Source organism: Pangasianodon hypophthalmus, chromosome 24, assembly GCF_027358585.1.
Source record: "Pangasianodon hypophthalmus isolate fPanHyp1 chromosome 24, fPanHyp1.pri, whole genome shotgun sequence".
NCBI lineage: Eukaryota > Metazoa > Chordata > Actinopteri > Siluriformes > Pangasiidae > Pangasianodon > Pangasianodon hypophthalmus.
The window spans coordinates 16542956-16553203 of NC_069733.1; the positions used below are offsets into that span (position 1 = coordinate 16542956).

The following is a 10248-nucleotide window of genomic DNA, read 5'->3' on the forward strand; positions in this document are numbered from 1 at the left end:
CCATTGGTCAGTAGTAACACTCACGACTTAAAGCTGTCCTCCGATTGGTCCACACAAACGCCAGCTTAGCAACCATGAAACGCTTGGAAACGCGCTGGACAGGAGATGTAGCATAGCGGCTAGAAACGAAAAATCGAATATTTTTTTAATCACAATTTGTGTCATAAAATACACAAATCTGAAATAGATTAACATTAATAAAGTAGAAAATTACCGGATAGATCAGGAAGGCTAGATACAGTTAGCCAATCATAGTAAAGGAGGCGGGATTTAATGAAAACTAGCTTCAGTCATTTATGGTCAAAATTAAAGTCCTAATTAATAAAACACAGATTTTAGTTCAGCAACTATAGAATTTATAGTTTACATAAAGCACTTATTATTATTATTATTATTATTATTATTATTATTATTATTATTATTATTACTATTATTATTGTTGTTGTTGTCAATACAATAATTCAAATTTCTACTGGAGAAACTATATACCTTTAACACTCAAACATTTTTTATAGATTATTCGCTTTTATAATTTTATGTCACAAAATTATTCAGATGCCTAAACAAAATATTTAAACAAATCAAAATTTGTTTTCATTAGGACACACTAAACTATTTATTGTTCATTTACAAATATCAGAATTATACTTTGATGAACGTGTACATCAATAACATTACATTTATTTGTTATTTACTTTATTTATTTAAATGTCAGTAACCAACAGAATCCCCCAAAAAATCTCATTTCTTAAAAAAATCTTTTAAAAAAGCTTTTGGTATTAATAGTTACGTCACCTAAAGAAAGTGACTGCACATTAAAGATTAAAAATCCCTGTTTAACTTCTATCTGAAAAATGAAAAAGACAAAAACATGATGTTCTCCAGTGGCCTTTTTTAAAATAGTAAATAAGAAACTTTATTAAAATATCGATTTGATCTGGCAACATTTTTAGTTCCGCAACATTTTTTATACCCCACAAACAAACTGTCAAAACAGAAATAATGACTCATTCAAAATAACACATACACATACACACATACACATACTAAAATTACTTTATTGTTGAAGTTGCTACATGGAAAAATTACACCATATCACCAAGCAATATCCTGCTCACAATCGTGCTGTTGTAGTGACGATCAGCGCGGCCGTGATTCGGCTGTAGGCACGAGGCCGCAGGTATTCAGTACAACGGCACGACTGCGAGTGTGATACTGCTTTCATACAGCAGTTTTGTAAACAAGAAATTAATATCGAGTAACTGACACAACATGGCCAAATATTTGGTTTATTTTTGCTCCGTCAACAAAAATAGTTCCCAAAGAAGCCGCAGCTGGACAGAGTGTTACGTGTTGCCATGGCAACGCTATAGTAACGCCATGGTAACTGACTGACTAAGTAGTACGTAGTAAGTGTAGTAACAGTTTCAGTGTAACGAACTAGTCCTAGAAGTGGGATTTTATGTAGCGAACACAGCCACGCAGCGTGATACACACATTTACATGTCCCCGTGCTGTTATACTGAATATCAGCACTACTGACACGCTGCTCGACCAATCAGATTAGTGGACTGGAACTAACTGTTGTATAAAACATCCATTAAAAAGATAGATGAGCACTAAAAACTAACTAGTACTATTCTGATTAAAGATTCCCTTGTCTCATTTTGGACCCAGATCAGTAGCTGGTGTTCTTGATGGTGATCTTCTGAGCTGCTTCAATTTTATAGTCTTTTATGCCTGAAAAGAAAAAGCATACAGCTGGAGAAAATGCTTAAAAAGTGTATCCACATTTGCAGTTTGCAGATTATTTAGAGTATATAAAAGTCCTAAAATGGCCATGAATTCACATTCACACATTTGCCTCCTTTTTCATCATCAAAATGACTCGATAATTTTACTAATTTTATTAGTTAGTCATTTTGTTTTATAGTGACCTCAGGTAATTCATCGCGTTAACACCAAATGACTGACGTTTCCCTAAAATAATGACAATTTCTTTTGTTTTCCAGAGATAATGAGTTCAATGTGCAGTGGTTTACTAACTTAACAGAAGCTTATGCTACGTTCAAATGATGTAGTGTGTAAAGATTTGACTAAAAATTGAAGTCAAATTTAAGCAAAATACATCTTTATTTAAAAGTTTAGCTCAGAGTTCATGAGTTGTGAGGCTCCAGTGTCTCTCAGTATGGTACATTTCTATCAAATAGAAGTTTGGTTAGCGGTTTATGCTAAGTGTAGTTACAGAGTCATTTTAGTCATACGGTGTATTTTCTTAGCAATGTAACAACAAATCTGAGGTAAATGTTGATATTCCTGACAATTCTGTGTTGTTTCCACTCACATCACCTTTAAGTTGTCTGTATAAAAGACTTAAAAGCTACACTGCAATCTAAAAAGCTTGCTAGCATCAGCTAGCTCTGCGTTTATATAGGCCAGTTGCCTAGCAACAGTGTTCTGATGGTTTTAACCATGTGATCAGTGAACGTTTTGTTAATATGAATGCATTGTAAAGCATTTCTTCTACATGTGTAATATGTTTTATGCTATTTCTATTACAGACTTGTGTGGAATGGTATGCAGAATAAAATTTCTCACAATTCTTTGAAAAAAAAAAATATTTTAGATGTCATGAATTTGAAATGACTCTTATAATCTAAGGGAAAGTTTTGTTATCGCAAGATATATATATATAAAAAAAAAAGTTACCTCACATTTTATTTACTCACTTTTCCGGTGATAAGAAAAATCTGTGTATCTGTGAACCCATGGGCTTTTTTTGGAACAAATACAACAAAAATATTTCCTACTGCTAAAAATATGTTCATTTGAGCACGTATTTGTATATAAATGTAAATATACAGTATTGGTATATGATGGTGTGTGTGTGTGTGTGTGTGTGTGTGTGTGTTTGTGTGTGTGTGTGTGTGTGTGTGTGTGTGTGGGGACTAGATGTCCTCGCAAGAATAGTAATAGCAATCTTTGGCTGGTCTCCACAAGCCACAAGGTTTCCTTTAGGTTACTGAGGCTAAGGCTAGGGTTAAATGTAGGTGTAGTATAGCATTTATTAACTAGATTAATAATTATGTCAGCGAAAGATCCTCACAAGGCCAGTTAGACAAAAGAACTGTGTGTGTGGGTCTTACCCTGACTCAGGCCTTTTCCATCTGAAGCAAGGTGCCAGTATCTCCGGTCGGTCTGTCGTGCTTGTTCTCCATTCACTACACTAAGGAACGGCCCCCACAGACTGTCCTCCGTCTCAAACCTGCAGCATAAAAAATACACTCTGTAAACCCGAACGGTACGGACTGAGCTTCGCTACAACTAGCAAACATAACAAACACACAAAATGGCCTTCAGACTCCCACACAGACGATCATATCAGAACGTAAACATAGCAAAGCACCAGCTTAAACCTCTCACTCAGCTTTAGCTCTTTAAAGCTGCTCTTTAGCTCCACTCTATTAGCGCTTTACTATTAGCTATGGTTTCTGTGGTAAAACATATAAAACGAGAGAGAGATTTCAAAATCTTTGTTCAGGGGTTTGTTTCTGTGAGCAGGAAATTGCATATAAATTCATCTATAATTCAAAATGAACAAAGTGTCTGTGTTTGAAACTCATTTCACCTTAGCCACAGAATCTGACTTCTTTCCTAGTCACTTAGCATCTTTCTCCTATTAGCAAGTGTAAAATGAAACTAGCTAGCATTTTTTTTCCTTTTAGCATTTTCTATGCATAATTCTTAGTATGGTAGTTTGTACATTCACACAGTAGTTTATAAATGGTCACTTCAAGTACTTTTACCTCATGTTTCTCCAAAGTAGTGAAAGGAACAAAAAGCAACAGTGTTCTTTAGCAGAAATTACTTACGAGTTTAAGAAAATTACTTACACAGCTTACAAAGTCATGCAGTATTACACGGATTTTTTTTTTTTTTTACTTATGTGCCAGGTTGGAATAAATTAAATAAAGTTGCTAAAGATAGTCAACTAACATAAAAGACATGACATTGTATACTGTATAAATAGCTCATGCTATGTTGCTAGCTTACTAGCAAACAGCATCATAAACTAGCTAAACATCCTCACAAACGTTGTGTGGAAAATAAAAAAAAAGGAGATTATGTATTATGTTAATTGAAGTTAATTTTAAAGGTAATAGTTTTAGTTTTTGTTAGTCGTTTATTAAGTAATATCAGTATTTGTTGAATATTAAAGAATATTTGCATTTATTGTTTATTGAGCAATATTCGTATATTGTTTTGTTTATATTTTTACATTTCTTTAGCTATAATAACCCTGCTGTTAGTGAGATTAGAATTTCTGAGCATCTTTGTTACTTTTGTGCTTAAACGGTCAGATAAACGAGACTGACTTGAAGTCCGTCTGCTGCTGAAGCAGTGTGAGACTGTCGAGCAGTGAGACGCCGCTGGTAACGTTGATCTGATAAGTGAAGGACGAGCCGTCTGCTTTTACCACCTCCACCTCCACCTGCACATGAACATGCATCGGGGTCGGGACAACTGGAACAGGATCCACATCGAGAGAGTCTGTGAAAGAAAGTTTTGCAACATAGCATGAGCATAGCAAAGTTACACCTTAAATATTAAAATATTTTATCCATAATGTCTCCACTTCTACTTCGTGATATGACTGGTTCTAATTGGTGTAAATGAATTGTGAGTGTATTAGCTGTATTACAAACCGTCTTCATCAATACATTCCTTGTTCTTCAGGTGGAGATACGTGCGTTGCTGGAGAGCAGGCAGGGTTTGAGAGATCGCCATGGGGTTGTGGTAGGTACCTTTTTTAACATCAGACCACAGAGCCATCATAGGCGCAGAGCACTCATCTACTTTGTTGCCCATCGCCAATAAAGCCTGAAACGGACAAATAGTACAAATAGTGATAGTGATGCCTCTGTGGCTTATCTTCACTCTGAACTCTTGGTCTTTTTACCACATTATACATGTACTTCACACTTCTTCAGTATGACTGACAGGTACAGAGGCCACGCCTCCTTCAACGAGACTGACAAGCACAAATGCCACGCCTCCTTCACTGGGACTGACAGATATGCTGCATTTGACTTTTTAGTGCTCTGTGCATTCAAGCTACAAAGTAGAAAAAAAACATGGACACCTAAATGATTGTTAGCAACAAGCTAGCAGTTAACTGTGATTAGTGATGTACACTTATCTCCTCAAAACAGTGATCTGTATAGTCAGTGTTACAGATTTAACAAGCGAATATGTCTGCATGTTTAAAGGTAAGAAGCGCTGTGAGCGGCCATGTTGATTTGATGTCACTTGCTGAACTCAGAGGAAGTCAGGAGTTGAGGAGACCATTGCGAGTTACAGAGTAAAAATTCTGAGTTGAGGGGTGTTTTCTTTGATTTTTCCTAGTTGGATGTCAGGAATTACGAGTTACGACCTCTAGTCGAATGCAGCAATAGAGAGGCCACATGTCCTTCACTAGGACTGACAGGCACAGAAGCCACACCTCCTTCACTGGGACTGACAGCCATATAGGCCGCACCTCTTTCAGTGAGACTGACAGAACAGAAGCCACACCTCCTTCGGGGGGACTGTCAAGCACAGAGGCCACACCTCCTTCAGCGGGAAGAACAAGCATAGAAGCCACGCCTCCTTCACTGTGACTGACAGGCACATAGGCGCACACCTCTTTCACTGAGATTTGTGTATTTTGGATTTATATTCTTTAGACAACAACCAGACCCCAGATGAGCACTCTACTGTGTAGAAGTCTGATCTATTTGGATCACCCTGAGTCTCACCTGCACAGCCAGGCCGGTGCTGAACTCATTGCCCAAGTGGCCATCGGGTCGCTGTGAGGCCAGAAGCTTCTTTTTGATGGTGGTCAAAGCCTTTTCCAACTCCTCCTTGTTTTTAACCGGGGTTTCAGCATCTTTCAGACACTGCAGAGCCATGCCTGCCATTGCAAGGGTGTCTGGGAAGGGTGAGAGAGCGGAGCACATTCAAACACTCTCTGACACATTCTTCTTCTGGGCTTAATCATCCTCCAAGTGAATAAATCTAAACGAAACGTGGATACAGTTAGTGAGCTGTGTGAACTCACCCACACATACGGAGTCACCGTGTTCGAATTGGGTGTGCAGGGCGGCGTGGGTGAGCTTGTGGCTGACATGAGAGCTCACTCTCACTCCGCTGACACACAGAGCCAGAATGCCCAGAGAGTACTGGTAGTAGTTGGTCAGGGGACGATGGCTCGCTGAGAGGAAAATAAAAACACACAAACAGTTCACAAAATCGCAAACAGGACCTCATTTACTCACTTGCCAGTTTATATGCTAGGTCTAATTGTGGAGTTTATCAGGTACAGCGGTGATGTTGATGGGATTTTAAACACTTTGTTCACTTAATGGCCACTTTATTAGACTTAAATTATTGGTAACCTTTTTTTCTGGAGCTGTTTGAGCCCAGAGATGTCTGGGATCTACTTCAACCAAACCATGGCACAGTCCCCATCATGTCTGTGCTCATCCGAGTGGCATTATTGGTTCAATTTGTCATGTTACTTCCTGTTTCTATTTTCCTGATACCAGAAAAAGGCATGTCTATATTTATTGACATACGCTGTAAAACTCTAATCCTGAAGCGCTGTAATTATTTCAGCTTTGTATCATGAGTCCTTGCGATGTTCTCAGTGTCTCTTTCTAATCACTGTTATTGTCTCTCATCACTGGATGAATATACATATATAAGACTAGCACAGGAATGAAAGAAAAAAAACACAGCGAGAGAGAGAAAGAAACAACTCACATGCAATGTGGTCCTTCTCCAACTCCATCTGTTTCTTCATGTGTGTGAGCAGAGGTTCGCTCTTCTCACCCGTCGACAGTGATACATTTCTCAGTTCCTGGCAGGAAGCTTTTAACGCCATCACGTAGAGGGCGAGGCGGCCCACCACAGGCTGTCCCTTGTTCAGAGTGCTGAGGGCAAGAGAGACAAAGAAGCGATATTTATTGCTATGTAGTATGTTAGTATATCGAGTATGGTGATGCGTGAATTAAAACTTCAAGGAGTAACACTGAATCACTCAGTGAGCTGTGATTGTTTACAGACGTCCGATCTTATCCACAAAAGGCCAAAATGGCTGCAGGCCAAGAGCAAGTGATGGAACACCCAGTGGAATCATGTGTGGCTTCTGATTGGTTGGAACGAAAACCTTCAGCTACACCTGTACTTTGCGTACTGACCACCCTCAGGTACTCTGGAATTTCCACACAAGAGCTTCTGAGTGATCAATCACAGCATTTACACAATCCAACAATCACTAAGTGGATCTGGAAACACTGGGCGTGAGGTGGGAATACCCCCGGGATGGGATATCACTCCATCACAGGGCACCACACACATACACACACACACACACACACACACACACATATATATATTCACTCCTATGGGAAATTTAAATTTAGTGCAGCCAGACCACCTAGATATAGTTGATGTGCACCAGAATAAAAGAAGAGCTCAGTACCTCTGAATGTCCTCATGGAACTTGGTCTTGAGCTGGTCGAGGTACTGGCCCTCTTTGACCAGGTTGTGCTGAGGGGAGAGGCGCAGTGCGATGTGTATGCTCGGGTTGGGAAGAGACTCCTGGCTTTCGGTGGCGCGCAGCAGATCCTTATTCAGCTTGAGCAGGAGATCTTTAGTATCCGAGCCTGTGAAGAAAGTGTGTAAAATTTAAAAAAAAAAAATACACAAAGTAAGCTGAGGTTGGTGGAGCGGGGTTTCATATCCCACAAGCCAATTTTGGGGTCAGTTTTTCCTTCAGAATTCATTTGACTTTTTTAGAATTTTTGCTTTTTTTCTGTTTTATTTATTTATTTATTTTTATTTGGTCATTTTAGTTCAATACACAGAATAAAAATTGTGGTGGTGTTTTTGTATCTTCACTTCTCAGTACATTATTATTATTATTATTATTATTATTATTATTGATTGAGTTTCTTTTGATTATTACATTTCCTCTTCCTTTCATTTTATTTCTCTCAGTTTCAGAGGTAATGTTTTTAGTTTTAATATAGCTGTGGTGCTTTATTTAATTTTGGAACGTTATTTGATTTCAGTTACAATTTTTTTTTTACTTTCAGGGTTTTTTTAGTTTGTTGTTTGTTCGTTAACAACACACTCTCTGCACTCATTCATGTATACACGTTTTTGCCCTCTTGCACAATTTCGTCATATTTGATCAGATGTGTTTAAACAGATATGTGCAGCACAGAACAAACTGAGCTGAAAAACCGTTGACTCAGGTGACAGGATTTTGCAATACTGTAAGAAACTTTCCTGGAGCACGTACAGGTCACAAAAACGCTTACTAAATACCAAAGAGTTCACGACCCCACATGACTCGACCCCTACACACTGTCACTGACACACACACACTCTCTCTCTCTCTCTCAAACATGCGGCTGTCTCTACAAACACTGCTAAATAAACTCAGAGAGCCAAGTACAAAGAAAAATGTCCATGATGATGAAATTCTGATTTTTTGCCATAATCATTTACCTCAGTGGGAGTATCAGAGGGAAGTGACATCAATTATATATAAATAAAAACTCCCAAACTCCCCACAAAAAAGCCAATACAGTCTCAGAAATTAAAATTAAATTACTAACCTAAATGGATCATCCAAATAAAATTTATTTTCCAATGTTCCATTCCATTTTTTTCTCTCTTGTCCCTGTTCCTTATACACACCTCGACCCCGATTAATTTACTAAAATCTGACATGTGATCTGACATGACAACAACACCCTCCACAAAATAAAACAAAAATAATATTCAAATATTCAACCTACATTATAGTAATATATTAAATAATATAACAGCTAGCTCCATGATTAATAATAATGAGTTGAATTTGAGTTTTTATATGACATTGTGCCTCCAGTCGTACTTTGCAGCAAAATCTTAAGATAAATAAATTTTTAAATATAATAATGCATGAGTGTATGGTGAGTCATGAAAATGGAGAGTAAGAAAAAGACAGAGAAGTGGTTTTATATAAAATCTTTGCTTTTCATCTTGCTGCCAGGCAACAAAGCACCAGAAAATAAATAAATAAATTTTAATAATAAATAATAGATTTTAAATAATAATAATAATAATGATGATGATGATGATAATAACAAAAAAACAGAAAAGCAATAAAAAATTTAATTCATTTCAGTGTAGATTTTGTTAATGAATATATTCCAGGTACTTAAATATTAGGAGCATAAAGCAAATATGAAGCATCATAATCTTAGTCCTTAATGTTCCACCTACAAATGAATATTATACAAAATACATTTTTGTAGTTTTGTTAAAACTATACATTTTAAATTGGTATTTATAGCCTCCATGTTTGAACTGAAAGCTGTTGATTGTTTGTATTCAGTTACAGGTCGATTATTATTATTAGACTGATTATTGTAGTTATTAGATAAGTGTAACAATGTAACTGCTGAAATATAACATGTTTATAACACTAATAAGTAGTGAGAAAGAGAAGAGAGCTGGAGTGAGTAATAATTACCGCATGTATCTGCTGCAGTCAGAGCAAACAGAGCAGCTAGAATGCAGATGATCATCTTCATCACAGCTGATCTACAAAATAACCCCATGACAGAGATTCACACTGCAGTCAGGAAATTACCGACACGCTAACTCACAAAATACAGCGATTTCAGCTTAAATCTCACCTTCCTTCCAGGGATAATGTGCTCTGAATGGACGATGCACCTCTGCACCACCTATTCATCTGGACTGTACAAGAAAGTTACTGTCCCATTCGTCACGTGACGAAGTACCAAAACAAAGGGCGGGGTTAAAGGTAGCGGAAATGCAAATGAGCTCTTGTGTTGAGTTTTCGCTTTAATTTTAATAATGTTGTTATTAAACTTCAAACTTCAATAACGTCAATAATAAATAAGTAAGTAAGTAAATAAATAAACATCTCGTCATTCTGTGTGTTTAAATGTTGTCTTTGTTTACGATGTACCCGGAAGTGGACTACAAACGTCATATTATGGACTACAAGTCGCTGCAGTATTTTTTGTTCACATTCGCTTGTTGATATTAAACTTTAAAACTTGTAAATCTTTATCTCATATAAAATTTACCTAAACACAACTCGTCCTTTTATATGTTTAAATTGAGGATTTGTTTACGATTTTTTTACCCGGAAGTGGACTGCCGACGTCATCTAACGGA

General features: G+C 37.2%; 1 protein-coding gene across 1 annotated transcript; it reads right to left on the reverse strand.

Moving 5' to 3' along the window:
- Window positions 1-1040: 1040 nt before the first annotated feature.
- tcn2 (transcobalamin II) lies at window positions 1041-9825 on the reverse strand. Its single transcript, XM_026931045.3, has 10 exons — window positions 9738-9825; window positions 9572-9642; window positions 7526-7709; window positions 6805-6974; window positions 6101-6253; window positions 5799-5971; window positions 4707-4881; window positions 4377-4551; window positions 3147-3265; window positions 1041-1740 (listed from the first exon to the last, which is right to left on the reverse strand). Exons 1-10 carry the CDS (start codon window positions 9794-9796, stop codon window positions 1679-1681), a joined length of 1341 nt encoding a protein of 446 aa, XP_026786846.3. The 5' UTR covers window positions 9797-9825; the 3' UTR covers window positions 1041-1678.
- Between the last annotated feature and the right edge of the window lie 423 nt (window positions 9826-10248).

Bases quoted from the DNA above. Each gene is read 5' to 3' on its own strand.
- tcn2 (XM_026931045.3), bottom strand. From the start codon at position 9,796: ATGAATAGGTGGTGCAGAGGTGCATCGTCCATTCAGAGCACATTATCC. The intron at 9,643-9,737 runs GTGAGATTTAAG...GTTATTTTGTAG, and splicing joins ACATTATCCCTGGAAGGAAG to ATCAGCTGTGATGAAGATGA. The intron at 4,552-4,706 runs GTTTGTAATACA...TTTCTTTCACAG, and splicing joins GGAATGTATTGATGAAGACG to ACTCTCTCGATGTGGATCCT.